At 40.5% G+C, this 16,736-nt stretch overlaps 1 protein-coding gene across 1 annotated transcript in view; it reads right to left on the bottom strand.

Annotated features, from left to right (window-relative positions):
- Window positions 1-16,736, bottom strand: part of LOC134858060 (glycogen debranching enzyme-like) — a 63,892-nt gene that overhangs the window by 25,039 nt on the left and 22,117 nt on the right. Inside the window, 9 exon segments of the mRNA XM_063873927.1 lie at window positions 459-628; window positions 956-1,089; window positions 4,410-4,546; window positions 5,477-5,607; window positions 6,950-7,084; window positions 7,200-7,309; window positions 8,253-8,374; window positions 8,615-8,765; window positions 9,185-9,337. Of these exon segments, the coding sequence (XP_063729997.1) occupies window positions 459-628; window positions 956-1,089; window positions 4,410-4,546; window positions 5,477-5,607; window positions 6,950-7,084; window positions 7,200-7,309; window positions 8,253-8,374; window positions 8,615-8,765; window positions 9,185-9,337 (1,243 nt within the window).

Genomic DNA, 16,736 nt, shown 5'->3' with positions numbered 1-16,736 from the left:
TGGCTTGGGTAGTTAAACTTTGACACAGTCCATCATTTTCTCCTTCCTCTGTCTGCGTTCCCATGGCATAGCTCTTTGGCCTCGGGGTTGCTGTAATCTCCCTTAAGGAGAGGTATCTTGGGCGCTTTGTTAATGCGAGTCTATTACCGAGCACAAGCTGCCATGAGATAGTTTATTCTTCAGGGACGTCTAGAATCCCTTCTTATCTGAAACGCATGGTTCCCTGGTGCACATTATTTTCCATGGACAACAGGTTTAGTTAGATTCAGGGTCCTTATTTGTTTATTCTCTGAACTAGTTAAAACCTCGGACTGCAGAAGAGTTTTTCAGAATTTGTCGGGCAATCGCTGTATCAACTCGTGGCTGCAGCAAATGTCTTGTCAATTCTCCAGCCGTTAACTTCACAACAAAAAAAAACGTCGGATGTTTCCATCACATTATCTATTGAAAGTGCATACCTGCTGCAAGTGACACAAAGCGCTGTTCCTCCGTTACTTCATGAAGCGAGCATTGGACATCTTTAAGATGAGGAGAGATTATGGGCAGTGCCCAACTGTGATCCACACCACACATCTGCACCGAACCCAGCGCCAGTTGTTTAACCAGGCTTGATCCATTCTGCACAAAGCTAATGTAGTTGGAGGAACACACAAGACATGGAAAGACATTTGTCACCAAGTGAACACTTTTGACATTTGGCATTATTTATAATTTAAAGTAAAACTAATGAATGGATGTTAAGTTACTCAGGGAATGAATGTTTAACAATATCCAACTACTAGGCATGCACAAATATTGTGTTAAGGCATACTACTACCTCCTCCTACATGCTCAGGTTTATGTACTATATACAAGTTGAGTATATTATACTATATTTTTCAAATTAACCCATATTAATAAACCTTTATTAAAAAGACAAAAGAACCAACAGTATAAAAAAAGGAGAACCAAATACCTTGACATGCGTTTGAAAACAGCCTCTAAAGCAGTGTTGTAGGCTCCCTGAATAATGGAGTCGAAGTAGCAAGGCACAAGGTAGCGGGGGATGTGCTTCAAGTAGCCAAACATGGCCTGGAACCAGTGGCCCACCTGCATGTCAAGGGCAACAACATGTCAGCAGTTCTTAGGACACACCCATACTAATGCAGAGATGTTTGTTTTTTTATTCTAGGTAACAAACAATTATTTCAGGATCTTCAATTTGACTTTTAAATCCATCATATCACAGAAACAGCACAGGTAAAGTGATAAATGACCTTCTGATTGAATTACAGCTTACACACTAAGCTGGTTTAAGTCCTGTTTATCTGAACAATCTCGGTTTCTACTTCATGAACTTCATGCAATCGAAAGTAAGTCATGGAGTGACTCAAGGTTAGTCTGGATTGCATTAACTTGGCCTCCAGTATCGACAAAAGGCATTTTATTGTTATCTTTAATCAGGATATTTCCTTTAACAGACACATTAAACCAATTTAAAGGAATACCTTCTTTCATCTACTGTACGTCAGGGGTGCCCAACCTTTTTTGAACCAAGATCTACTTTTAAAGTTGATAGTGTGTCGAGATCTACCAAGCCATATCGAAAGCCATAGCGTAGCCACAATTAATTGTGCACCTATATAATAACACAATGTTCTGACACAAAGATCAAGTTTTAACAATAATAATACATTTATTGAAGTAAATGTACGTCTGCAAAGTATAAGCACAAGAAGGCCAACAACATACAACCCAATTAATACAATGCCTAATTTAAGTTGGAAAAGTCGTTTTCTACCTTAGTGGGACTTCTGGCACTGAGAGGAGGAAGCTAGTCTCTCATAGTCCGACAGTAGGAGCTGAGTGCCAGCCGTAAGCAGGCCGCAAGGTGGTCATCAGTCATGGTGGATCTGTATTTTGACTTAATGATTTTCATATGTGAAAAGGCAGACTCACACAAATATGTTGATCAAAAAGTGCAGTCAAATTCTTTGCAGTTTGTCTGAGGTTGGGGTACTTCTCTTTCTGCATTAGATTCCAGAATTGGACATTTGTGTCAGATGTAGCTCTTGATTTGAGCTCAATGTCATTATTTAGTGTGAGGATCTCATTCTCAATAGCACCGCTATCCAGGTTGAAGAGTGATGCCACTTTGGACGTTATACAATCCACATCTATATTCTCCCAAATGGAAAACTGAGAAAACTGACAACAGGCTCAATGGATGCAAAGTCAGTAAAGCGCCTGTCAAATTCTGACAAGATGCTTTGCACTTGATCATCATAACGTGCACTCTCAAGCTCCGCACAGTCTTTGCCCTGACACTTAAGTTCTGTGTCCATGTGTGGAAAGTTCCGCAGATCACACTGTTGCAACCTGCTTGATAGCAGCAGCAACTTGCTTTTAAAGGTGTTCACGGAGCTGATCATGTTGATGATGTGTTTGTTCTTACCCTGCTGCTCTAGATTCAAGTTATTGAGCTTGTCAGTCAGATCGGTAAGAAAGGCTAAATCCAAGAGCCACTGACTGTCTTCTAGCTGTGCATACTCAGCATGGTTTGAACGTTTCAGAAAGTCTTTAATTTCGGGCAACAATTCAGAAGACCGTTCCAGAAATGTACCTCTGCTGAGCCACCTTACGTCTGTGTGCAGCAGCAGATCTGTGTGTTCTGCACCGGTCTCCTCCAGTTGCGCACGGAATAATCACCTCTACAGACTCCTGGCCCGAACAGAACAGGCAATCTTGTTAGCCACATCCATCATGTCTTTCATATTTAAAATCTTCCTGCACAACCCTTGCTGGTGAATTATACAATGGTAATTCAGGAAATCTGGGAAAGAGTCAGACTGTTTGCACAATCCAATGAACCCAGCAGTACGTCCAATCATTAATGGTGCCCCATCGGTTGTAATGGAGATGAGTTTGAAGAGGGGCAACTTGCTCTTACTAACAAATTCCATAAAAACCTGAAAAATATCTGTGCCTCTTGTGTGCCCTTTCAAAGGAAAAATGGTCAGCAGCTCTTCTTTTACACTCATATTGTCGAAAACCATTCTAATGAACACACATAGCTGAGCCACAACCACAGCATCAGTGGATTAATCGAATTGCAGAGAAAAACACTCACATGTTTCAATATCATTACTCAATTGCTGTTCAACATCCTCCGCCATTCCCTCGCATCGCCGTGTAACAGAATTTCTTGATAGCTGCACATCCTGAATAGCAGACACAATTTCCTTTCGATTTTTTAAATCGGCAGAAAGCGCATCCATGAACGCTTCTTTCACAATCTCACCATCCTTGAAAGATTTCTTTCCTTTTGCAAGAACACGACAGACACGATAAGAAGCTAAGGTTGCAGCCTTACTCGTGGTATTGGGCCTGGTAAAAATGGACTATTCTGCTGCTAGCTGACTTTTCAATTCCTTGACTTTTCGGGCGCGCAGTGGTGATTTAGCTGGGAAGTTTGTATCGTAGCTCTTGTGGACTGTCCTGAAATGCCGCTCCAAATTCCCTTTCTTTGGTAAATCCACATTTGCATTGCAGATAAGACAGATGGACTTGGCATTCGAATACAGGAAAAAATAATCCTCCTCCCACTCTGAATGAAAATGATAAGTTTTAGATTTTTTAGCTTCTGCCGCCATGATAGTATCCACTCGCTCTAGTCAAGCTTCTCGCGCCCCTTCCGAGTCCTTAGTTAGAACCTAGCAACCATACCATGCGCGCGCAGATAGAAAGAAGCACGTGAGATTTTGTCTGTGATTATGCCTGATCTACCTTAATACAGCTGTACAAATCTACACACTGCTTCACGCGATCAGCAGTTCATTGTGCCTATTTAAGATGTTTTAAGTTGGAAGTTTTAATGTAGGCCTATTTAACACAACAGTAGGAGGATAGCCTACACACAACATTTTCTCGCGATCGACTGGAACTCAGCCCGCGATCGACTGGTAGACCACGATCGACTGGTTGGGCACCCCTGATCTATGTCATATATATACAATAGGCCATGATTTTTTCACTTTATGGGTTCATTATTGCAAGTCTTTACTATCTTGCAATCCTTCAAAATTACCTTAAAGGTCCTCTATTGCAAAATGCATTTTTTGATGTCTTTTATAGATAAATATGTGGAAGGAGACTCAAAAGTGTCTGAAAATAGATAGAACAGGATTTATTATTAGAACTGAAACAGTACAACTGTACTGTACTGTACTGATTACTCTGTACAACAGAGTAATCAAACTCTTATTGAGGAAAGAAGGAAGGATGGAGTTGGTGTTATACTGCGTTTCTGTATAATATTAATGTTTTCTTTTGCTGTGACATCATAATAATGGTATTAAGAGGTGGATATACTGAGGTAGGAAACTACTAAGGGCCTAGGTGTGAAATGCACGGCCTGCCAGTGAACTCACCTCTCCCAAAGCTCCCCCCTTTGCTAAAAGTCTGTTGGAGACATAGTCCATCATCCAGTCTCCCTGCCTCAGGTTATCACAGAGCGGATGACCAAGATCATTCTTGGGACGAATCTCTGCCAAGACTGACATCAGCCCTAAAAATCACAAACATCTTATAAATATGTGTCTTGCATATATTCTGGTTTGAATGATGTTCATGGTATTAATAATAGCACATACCATAAACTGACTTTAACAGGCTCAAGGGCTTGTCACTAATCATTCTATTTTTGTTACAAAGTGAATGTTACTCTCCTCTGGTAAATGATAAATGGGCTGCACTTATCCAGTTTTCAGAACCGGTCAAAGTGCTTTACAAACTAAATGTGATCATTCTCCCTTTCACATCTCATTCACTCAGAGCAGTAACACGTGCTCTAGGAATCTAACATTCACACACATTCATTCACAAACAAGCAAATCAGTGTTAAGTATCTTGCCTCAGGATACATCGGCATGTTGACCGTATGGGCTGGGATCAAACACACAGTCGCTCCTCGGTAAGAAACAACTTTGAAAATCTTCAATATAAACTAGAAAAACCCCAATCTCTATCTTAAAGGTGCAGTAAAACACCTGTAGTAAAAACCTATCAAAAATACAGCTTTTGTTATTTACTAATCTAATTTAGTGAAAGGAAAGCTCCAAATCGATCTCCCTCTAAGTTTTCTTTGCCTCCTCAGGTAAAGGGCTCTTATACATGATAACGTTTCCACAGTTAACATTACTCCAGTGGTTCCACAATAATGGGAATACATACTGTAAGCTATATTATAGTTTTCTTTTAGCCACAAAGGCAGTGATGCAGTGTATTTGTCTTTACTGGTGAAAGGGAGAGGGCATCCAGAAAGCTCTGACATGCAATAAACGTATACTACATAGTGATTAAGTCAAAGCAAAAAAGCTGTCTGTTGTCATGTTAAATAACTGTTGGCAGAAATAGAGATTGTATTGTAGAGGTGAAATGCCGGCCACTTTTTATTGGGAGCAGGTGTCCAGGTATTACACATTGCACCTTTAAGTACCTTGCAAGCCCCCGTAGAGGAGAGGTAGCCATGAAGGTATGTTGTAGCATCCTCCCCCATCCTCTCTTTCCTCGGCATCACAGTGGTACAGAAGCACATTCATGTCAGCCAGGGTCAGCTTGGACATGATACTAAGGAGGAAGAGCATTTCAACAGTGATGATGAGAGTAAGCGGAACAACATGGGTATAACATATAGAACTATGCATTGATATAGGCATAGGCAAGTATCATATACTGCAGAATATAATCTTTAAGGTCCCCAATTATGCAAAATTCACTTTTTAATGTCTCTTATACATAAATATGTGTCCCGGTGTGTCTGTAGACTCATAAAGTGTCAGAAAATACAACTCTCTTTCTTTTCCTCCTTCCCCACATCTCTTCTCAGTCTTCTTTTGACTTGCCATATTTCTAACATGCAATAAAATGGCACTCTCAACAAACCCCTAGCCAGTCCAGGTCTGTATGTCTTCTATCTCATCAGCACACCTGAACTAATGAAGCCCTTGATAAGTTGCACCAGGTGTTCTTGAAGAATTTTAAGACTGCACTAGTCATTAAAAGTAGCATTTTGTGTTGAATTTGGATAAAAAACCCTTGTAATATTAGTTTAATCAAACTACTTAAACAGGTAATGTAAATTTGTTTATTGCAAACAGCTGAGAAATTGAATATTTTGCCAATAAACATTACCATATTACCATTACTGTCACTTGTGAGACGCTTTTATCCAGAGCGACTTACATACATTCAATACTGTGGGCAATCCCCACAGGAGCAATTTGGGGTGAAGGGTCTTCCTAGGGACACAACGACATGCTGACTGTAGTGGGGATGGAACCAGTGATCCCCTGATCAGCGCACTACCCCACTGCGCCACATCCCCCACTAAACCTAATGTGCAATGAGGGTTGAATAATTTTGGTTGCAGCTGTAAATGTAGCGATTCCTTTACAGCAGTATGAACAATCACAATTAAGATTATATATATTTTTGATACACTATTTTGATACTCCACTTTATCGGCCTGTAACCCGTTCAGTTAATTTCTCACAGCAGGAACAGCATGCTGTGACAATAAACAGCATGAATGTGAAGAGGTTACACAATAATGTCATGAGGTATTTATTAGATTAACTCCAAAGTTGCAGAAGCAAGGTTGCTATTTGTTTGGCCATAAAGTATCAATTAGTTGTTTCCTAACAACCCCAGTAAAAGTAGGCTGACTTTGTCTGCATGGAGTCTTCCAATTGGGATAGCCTTTTGACAAAATCAGTCAACAAATGCAGCCTGCTGAGACCGTCAGATTGGGACAAAACTTTTATCATAAAGGGATCCCAAAACATGCTTTCCTATCATGATGCTTTTATGTTTTTTGAGCTGATAAATCATGCACCAATACAAATATATTTACAATTGTGATTATGACTACTTATTTGTGTTGTTAATTTAGGTGTTGAGGCATACTAACCTCATCAATGGCTTGGTCAGAATAGATGGTGTACTGTTTTCAGCCAGAGAGCCAGTCTGGTACTGTGGACTAAATTGGATCAGCTGTCTTCTCAGGTTCCCCAACTTCTCGTGGGACCTAGGCTCCTGAGTCACCCTGTAGAAGAACACAAACCATAAGTAGTACCAAACCCACCCAGACATACTAAGCCAATGATTTGGAAAAAGTATGCACAGGACTTTTCTCTCACTCCATCCACATGTTGACACACCTGAAGATGATGATGCTGCCTGGTGTCAACTTCTCAAATACTACCTCCTCAAGAACACCGTTGTGTTTTGGGACCATGTCAGCCTTTTTCAACAACTTACTGTCATTCAGCTGGGAAACATTTTTGAAACAATGTAAAGCATGGATTATGAACCATGGGACAATTTTGAATGTGGCAAACTATTTATTTAGTTAACCCTAACCCTAACCCTAACCCTAACCCAATTTAGTTAGTTTACCCAATTACAAAGAAATGAACAGTCTGTCATTTTTATGGTAAGTTTATTTTAACAGTGAGAGACAGAATATAACAAGAAAATCCAGGAATGTACATTAAAAAACAGATATAAATTGATTTGCATTTAATTAGGGGAAATAAGTATTTGATCCCCTTGCAACCAACAAGACTTCTGGCTCCCATGTATCTTAAAATATAGGCTGATAACCTCCTTCCCTCAGCCAGGACACAGAAAATGGTACATGGATAGGTGTTCCAGCACAACAATGACCCAAAACATACGGCCAAGGCAACTAAGGAGTGGCTAAAGAAGAAGCCCATTAAGGTGATGTAGGGGCCTAGCCAGTCTCCGGACCTCCATCCCATAGAAAATCTTTAGAGGGAACTGATGCTTCCAGTGGCCAAGCATCAGCCTCCAAACCTTAAGGATTTGGAGAGAATCTGCAGAGAGGAGTGGACCAAAAGCCCTCGTGAGATGTGAGCAAACCTGGTGACCAACTACAAGAAGCATCTGACCTCTGTGCTGTCGCACAAGGCTTTTTCCACCAAGTACTAAGTCATGTTTTTCAAGGGGATCAAATACTTATTTCCCCCAATCAAATGTAAATTAATTTATATCTTTTTTCTAATCTACATTTCTGGATTTTTTTTTTAGATTCTGTCTCTCACTGTGAAAATAAACCTACCATAACGAATAACAATGAAAGGCTGTTCATTTCTTTGTAAGTGGTTAAACTAACTAAATTGTCAGGGGATCAAATTCTTATTTCCTCCACTGTATATATATACACAGTATAGTGTAGACCGTATATATACCTGGATGTGTTCTTTGATGTCTACAGTGCAGTTTGGCAGAACATTCATGTTGTCATCTTTTTTGTTGGAGTTGGTGCACCCCACAATGGTCCTAGCCTCCAAAACCACCTCTTTAATCCAACCTATGAAAGGAAGAGACAGAAAAAAAAGTAGCTGGAATCTCTGAAAGGGAACACAGTTGCCATCTCAAGAATAGGATAAGATAACGAAAAGAGTTTACGGGGTAGACAACTTCACCCACCACATTGTTGTAATCGTTATTAACTTTTATTATTATTATTGTTGTTGTTATTATTATCATTTTTCAATATCCCTTCTATAATATGATTAAACACACAAGGGCCCTGGGGCAAAGGGCTCACCTGGTATTAACATGGGTGGAACATCATTTGAATAATGGTGTGTCTCTGGATTCTTGATCGCCCTTCGCAGCACAGCCACCACAGATTGATGGCTGGTGGGACAGTGTCTGGTTACTGCAACCACACCCTCACCCAGCTGCTCCACTTTCACCTGCACAACCAGGAAGATAACCAAAGATAGACCAGATTTGAAATATGACAACAAACCAGTGGATACTTGTAGCAGTACCTGAGAACACTTCTACATTACCATGCTGGGGTTCTACAAACATTATTACATTTAAGGCCTTTTTATATTTTTCTTTCCTTTTCTGTTTTCTTGCTATTTTGCACCTATCTGAATCATCCCCTCTGACTTTCCTTATCCTGCTAAACTGAATTGAATATCCTCTTGTTCAATTGTGTACATTTCCTTATCACTATAGCTATGTTTTCCAACGTAGTTTGTAGATTGTCAAGTCTTTTAAACCTTCTGTCAAACCCACCACCAACAAATCCATCGTTATTTTCTTTGACAATTCACCAGGACAACCACTTAGACAAATGAATTATATCAGGGCGAGAACAGACCTGAGAAAAGCCCTCAGCAGCCAGCCTGTAGTGAAGCCTGTTCAGTGCCAGCTTTACAGCAAGGATCCCAGTCTGCAGGTTGACTTGGTTAGATGACGTATGGGCCTCAGAGTTCCAGCATGTGTATTGTTGATTTTCCTTCATTGTGGAGAGCTGCAAAACACACTGAGGGTCAATCCCTGAACAGCAATCAAAACAGATCAGAAAGCTACTTTTCGTCAATGGTAGTTGTAGGCAGGACCAAGGTACATCTTAACGTAACTGATAGATCTGTCAAAAAGAAATAATGATGTATTGTATATTATGTTGCTATACATGCTGTCCATATGATACAACCTACTGATGATGGTAACCATTGGCGTCGTCTGGCCTGGGCGTCTGGGGCTCTAGCCCCGGATATTTTAGAAATAGCCCCGGATTTCAATATGACACATTTCTCATAACATAAAGAATATATTCTGATCATGATATTGCAACCGAAAATAAAATGATATAGTTGTACAAGTATTTTGGGGTCTGTCATTCAAGCTGGCTCTGTGTGTGTGTTTGGGTTTTGGCACGAGCACATTTTGTGGGAGCGAACAAGCATCTGGTTAGCTAGTCTTCGCTATTGGGCATTGGACGCTGTTACTAGAACAAGGTAGAGTTAGAGTCCTCTCCTGAGAAGCTCTTCCTCAGATAACTACAGCTCAGGTGAGGTAAAGGACACTGAGTGTTCAGAGTCTAAACACTAGTTTTAAACTTTAGATAGTTACTGTTAGTCTCAGTTATCTCAGTGGGTCTCAAATGCTTTGTTCACCATTTATGCAAACAAATATTTACAAGGCATACCTTTATAATATTATTTTAGTTGTAAAAAAAGAACAGAGTAGATAAAAACAGTTATAAAATCATCCCAAAGTATACTTTAGGACAGTGAAACAAAATTACAGTTTAGAAGGGGAGTGGTTAGTAAGATACAGTTAACAAATACTAACTAGGTTATTTAAGATAAGAAAATCTTTAAAAGTGGTTTACTGCTGCTACATAGGAGGGGGAGAGAGGAGGGGGAAAGGAGGGAGAGAGGAGATGCTGACATTCAGGAACCCAAATGTTAATGACCAAAAGCTTGAATTATTTGTTATTGTTTGTCATCATATTTTAGTGATTTTTTGATTATTGAAAAGTATACAGTTCAGTTTCATATGGGGGATAGACATGTATCCATCGATTTAGTCACTTAATTTGCCCTCAAAGTGCACCAGATTGAAGCTTTTAACTCCAAAATTAAAACAAAAGCTTCCCGGGGGACCATGCCCCCGGACACCCCTAGAGGAAGAGAGGTCCTCCCCCAGATTAAAAGAGGTTCACATGGCTAGGACCCTAAATAAATGTGCACACTGTTTATAAACCATAGTGTGCCTGTGTCATAATGTTTCTGTTGATACTAAACAGCAGTCAGTGACTACTTTTCACCCTTTAAATAGGCAGACTGACTGATTACAAGTCTGAAGACACCTGTGATGCTAATTACAAGACAACCTGAGTTTAACATGACGCTGTAGTCAAATTATTTTCCGTCTTTTCTAGGGATAACATCATTTTTGTCCAGGCCAGTTTCATTATTTAGTTTTTTTTAATGATTGTGTTGAACCACAATTCAAAAGCAATGTCTGATTTTCATTTGTTATTTTTCAATACATTTTTATTTATTATTACATTTGTCAGTTTCAAGTTATTTCAGTAACCAACAATTTTGTCAACGTCTGTATATATTGGAATGAACAATCGGGCTGGGCTAAGGCCCCGATGTTACTAGATCCAAGCAACGCCCCTGGTGGTAACCCCCTAATCCCCTGCTTAATTTGTTGCATCGTCTAGATAGAATGTCCAAGTGTCATTGAACAAGACTGTAGACCATAGGTGTCAAACTCCCAAATCCAGCCCGCAAACTAATTGTATGTGGCCCGCGAGAGTTTTCAAAGAATATAATACGTTTATTATACGGCTACACGGCGCTTTACAGAAGCTCGTTGCCCATAAACTACAAAAATTCATCTCGTTTTGTGACATGCGCACTGAAGCGACTTCAGTCAGTGTCGAGTGAGGCAGTAAGTGACAGAGCTTAGTAACAGCAAAAACCAAACAGGGAGCAAAGTCTGCTTCAGCAACCGAGACAAGAAACAAAGGAACCAGAACCAACAGTCGGTTGCACAGAATGTGCCGCTCTGTCAGTCCGCTGTCGCTACGGCTCATTCAGAGACACACATTTAAAAAACTTGCATTACGGTTATTTCCACTTTTGTGATATGAGGTCTTCAGTTGCAGTTTATGAATTAGTTTTTCTCTATATTCAGAGGATGAATACTTGTAAATACGTGTGTAAAGTTTCTGAAGGCAGGAGAAAAACTCCCCCGATCACCGTCTCCTCTCTGTTCCTCCTCACCGCCCCTCCTCATCCCTGACAACAATGAGTGGCAGGCAGGGGCGATTCTAGGGTCAGAGCTTTAGGGGTGCTGAGCACCAAATGAGCCCCACCACCACCACCCACCCTTTTTTCACACAAAAACAAAAAATATGTCTATTGAAAAATAAAAAGTACTTCCCTTGAATCTTCATTTACTCAGGTAATACACCCTACTTTGGGAGAGTTAATCTATGTCGCCGCACTTTGAGGGTGGCAAACCTGTCAATGACCCTTTGGTGTTCAATACTTTCAAGCAACTCCTTCTCAATAGACACAACAGCTAGGTGCTGGAGTCTGCTTTGGCCTGTGGTCTTCCTGAGCCATGTATGGAGCCGACGCAAGACACTAAAAGACCGCTCACATGTACAGCTGCTAACTGGTATTGTCAAGGCAACCTGAATAACAGCTTTCAGTGAAGCGAACATTTCAGAATCTAGAAGTTTGTACACTGTTAGTGTAGCAGGTATATAAATATACAGGAATGCATTCCACCAATAATCCCTCACGTTTTATTTTATTGTTCCAATATTATTTATTGTCACTTTTATTTTGGTATGTTTACTACAAAAGACCGTTTTGGGAGCTAATGCTTTTATTTTGAAGTCTTCACTTTCGGCAGTGACGTCATCTACCTGCGTTGCACCCTCTCTCACTCAGTTGTTTGATGGCAGACTGAGGTGAGGAGAGTTTGTCATGTGCTCTTTGTAGATCTCTGTTCTAAATGATGTTTACAGTGTTTATATAATATCATTCCATGGTGCTAATGTGTTGCTGTGTAGTTGTTTTGCAGAAGTTTGAGTGTTTTAGCAAACTTTTAGTTAAGTGTACTGTTTAGCAGCACTTGTGAGGACTCACACACAGCACCGGCAGCATGTTTAATGGCGTCTTTTCCCCACCACAGACTGGTGTGTTGCAGACGTCCATCTGGATTAATGCTGCTGCATTATTGTGTTTATTTGATGCAGGTATGTTTGTTGCTCCCATGTTTTTGGTCTATTGTGTTTTGTACTATGTGTTTATTTTATTGTTTTATAAGTACTAGTCTCTCAGTTGTTTGATGGCAGACTGAGACTGGTGTGTTGCAGACGTCCATCTGTATTAATGCTGCTGCATTATTGTGTTTATTTGATGCAGAGGAATAAATACGCCACAGTTTCGGTTAAAGACAACAACCGAATCTCCTTGTCCATCAAACACGCACAACACAACGCAGAGTCGTAGCAAGGGTCTGCTGAGAAGTAGGCCCAGACCGGCTACATTAGCATGTCCTGAACTGTACCAGACTCACTCTTGCGCTTCAGAAAGTCTTTTGCAACTATCACTTCCTCTGACTGCAGTTCAATATGGTAATGCAGAGCCAGTGCTGTCAGATGAGGCTCAGACAAGAAGTGGCCTGAGGTTGGACTGCATGCCTGAATTCCAGTGAGCACCTCGTCATTCACACCAGAAACACGCCTCTCAAGTTCACAGATCATTCTGTCCAGACAAGGGAACAAAAGTTTCCTCGAGAGCTTCAGACTCTGAAGAGCCACAGGTTTCACTGCCTGCCCCGCAAGTTGACTCAACAACAAAGTCATCCATTCTCTTTGTCTTCCGCCTGTGTCCTGAGGATGATTCTGAGACTGCTATCTGGTTTGCCTCACACATACCTTTTGTTCTGGAGTAAACATCTGCAGCGGTGGTATCACTGCGTTTTTGCTTCATGGTGTCAGTCACTGCATTTTTGTATGTCACTGCTTGGGCAATGTCAATGGTCTCCTTCTGTAGGTATCTGTGTAAACCTGCTGTTACAGACGGGAGAGTGTGGAAAACTAAAAGCAAATACACTGAGGAAAATTTACTGAGTTTTGACCTCCATCCAACTGCTGTAGGTGTCTTGATTGTGGCGAGGCACTCAATGATAGCAGGGAAATTATCAATCACTGCAGTCACTGAATGAGGCTGGCATGCCCAGCGTGTAGTTGACAACTGCACAAGTTCTCTTGGCTGCAACCCTAACTTCTTTTGAGTGTCTACTAACTTATGGTGGTTTACAAGGGAGACACTAAAGAAAGAATGAAGACTTTCCAGCATGTTGAAGAACTCTGTGGCTTCAGAGACAGTTTTGCATGTGTGGCATAAAACAAGATTTGACTCATGTGCATAGCAGTGCACATAAATTGCCTCAGGGTGCTTTTTTTTTTAAATGGGCTTGTACACCCCCAACATCCCCACTCATGACAGCTGCCCCATCGTGGGTCTGTGCCACACATTTCAACTGATCAATTCCCTTCTTTACCAACTGATTTTCAATTGCAGCTGTTATCGAAATAGCGTCAAACTTTGACACCTCTGTAAGGGCTAGAAGCCTTTCTTTGACGGCATCCTCTACAGACACGTACCTAACACAAAGTGCCAACTGTTCTGTCTTTCCATCCCTGGCCTCATCAGCCATAATGGCATACATTTTTGATCCCTTTATCTCACTGATGATATGTTCTGTTAGTTCTTGCGAACAGCACTCTATCTTTTCATTTTGGCTATCAGATGAGAGGTATGTGATGTTTGAAGGGGCTGTGTATATCTGCAAGAAGGGATGAAATTTTGTCAAAAGTGACATGCATTCTAGGAAATTACCTTTGTTGTGACTCATCTGTTTCATCATGACCTCTAAATGCAATGCCTTGCTTCCCCAAGAAGCAGGTTACTGCCACAATACGCTCTAGGTACTCCCTTCTTTCACTAATTTCAGTGGCACTCGCTGCCTCTATCTGCTCCACAACATTCCCTTTTGACAGGCTTGCTTTGTAGCTGTTCCAACAAACCACACTATCCTTATGTGATTGTGTTGTTTCATGTTTTTGAAACTTGCCAAGTGCCTTTTGCCAGTTATTTACTCCATTATTAACTAGTGCATCATTTCTGACATTTTTGCCAAATACCCTACAAGGAAAGCAGAAAGCAGCATTTTGTCTAGCTGAGTATTCCAGCCATTTGAAACTTTTGAACCACTGTTCTTGAAAGGCTCTTTTTTGTGTGCCAAACTAAGTATGAGGGTATTGAGAAAGCTTTAACTGTTTAGGACCGGTATCCTTGGCCCCTAAATCTGAACAGATCTCTTCTGTCCCTGCTGCTTTGGCTTGGTGGTCTGTATGTTGCTCTGTCTCTTCATTTCTTTCCCTCTCATCCCCTTGGGACTCTCCCTGTTTTTCTCCTCCTCCTTTATTGTGAAAAGCTGTGGTGTAAAATAATGTGTTACAAAAAGTAAACGTAATATAGGCTACTTAATGCCAATACGTTAGTATAGGAGTATGACTGGTTACTGTTTTGCTTGCCACTATTCACTTTATGTCAATTTATTGTTGTTGTTTTCTCACCTGGTTCTTCCTGCATGCTTCCCTTTCACCTTCTCCATGTTTCTCCCTTTCCCTTGGCACTAATTTCATACAACATACAGATAGCTGGTTTATATTATTTGTTACTTCAGCTTAACACTTTTCAGAAAAAAACAAGACAGAGGTCATTATGGACTGTCCCTATCTCTCCCCTGAATCTGTCTTTTTTCTTTTGAAGAACTGACGTAGATCCATTGTTCACTGGCAGGCCACACACACACATATCGACCGGGATTATTATAGTAGGCCTATCTGCCGTGAGACTTGGGGTAATATGGGCCTTTCTCTTTTAATAATAAATATACAAGTGGAAATCCCTGTATTTGACAAAAAAGTATTTGTTTTGGAAGAAGAATTGGACGCCAAGTTTATGTTGTATTAAGCCTACCGTCATGCCTGTAGCCTAAAATCATTAACGGAGCCTTGAGGCAACTATATGGAATTAACAGTTTTGTCCAAGATTTGAAGATCTGAAAAGGTTATGATTAGTTTCCGATAGGCCTACTCGCATGCTAAAGACGTGTCTAGTTCCCCGTCATGCAGGCTACTTCAGTAAAAAAATAAATGGCGATCTGTTTTCGGCGCATGTAGGCATATTGTATAGCCTAAACCCAAGTTAATAATTTGATGTTGCGGCACAGTTGATGAATTAAACGGATTTATTTCATACAAATGATAAAAGCCTCTTCCTGCGTCATTGTGTGTGCATGTATGCGAGGTTTATGTGTTCGTGAGTGCATTGGGGGGGGGGATTGACCTGGAAAAAATGAACCGACTATCGAATAATATCCGAATACTTGTCAGCGAATATAGAATAGTATTTTTGCCAGAAATGCACATCCCTAGTGTACACACGTTTGTTTTCACTCTGGTCCAAACGCTGCACACTGACAGAGCTGAGAGCTTCATGTTTCCATGACGACTGACCGGAAAAAGACGCGCGTGACATCATGTTTACATGACTCCCGATTGTTAAAATGAGTCTCGAAAGTAATGCTAAACTTTAACAACAAAGACACACATACGCAGTACACAGGTACGCTGGTTATTTGTAGCGCTGCTCTTTTCGTTTAATAAACAGACCGCTCCAGTTCCACTGTAGCCGCGCTAACGGAGCTAGCGCAGCTAACGGAGCTAACTGGTAAACGGTGCCTGGACTCCAGTACTCGCCGATTTGATATCGGAATCGGAACAACACTAGGTAAAAGGCATAGATAGACTGTATATAAAAAAGGTAAAAGAAAAGAAGTGTGACACACAGCTTTGGAGCAACTTACTTGATTCACAACACCACAACTAAATGTATTCTCACTGTGTGTGTATTGCTGCGGAGCGGTGCAGGTACAGAGGAGCAGTATCAGAAGAGAATGATACCATTTGCAAGGCGGGGGTGTTTTCATTTTCATTCTTAAAATATACAATTTAAACCACAAACTACGGAGTATGTTTTGGATATTATTTAAGCGTGTCAAAAACGAACATAATTTTTAGATTTTCTGTGTCTTCGTGCACCATATGTCAGCGCACAACTATGTGTTAATGCTACCAAACTCATTCTTTAACTAAATTGTACACTTGTTGTAATTGTTGCGTATTTTCCCTTGCGATTATTTGCCTTAGACTAAAGCTTTCAGATGTAGTTATTACCAAAACCAATAATTATCCAATGCAGAGGCAATCATTATTTGATATATTTATATAATACATTTATATTGTCTTAAAGTTAAAACCG

The sequence above is a fragment of the Eleginops maclovinus genome, chromosome 21, assembly GCF_036324505.1.
Source record: "Eleginops maclovinus isolate JMC-PN-2008 ecotype Puerto Natales chromosome 21, JC_Emac_rtc_rv5, whole genome shotgun sequence".
NCBI lineage: Eukaryota > Metazoa > Chordata > Actinopteri > Perciformes > Eleginopidae > Eleginops > Eleginops maclovinus.
Note: the sequence above shows the minus strand (reverse complement) of the source record. Positions and strands in the feature narration are given on the sequence as shown.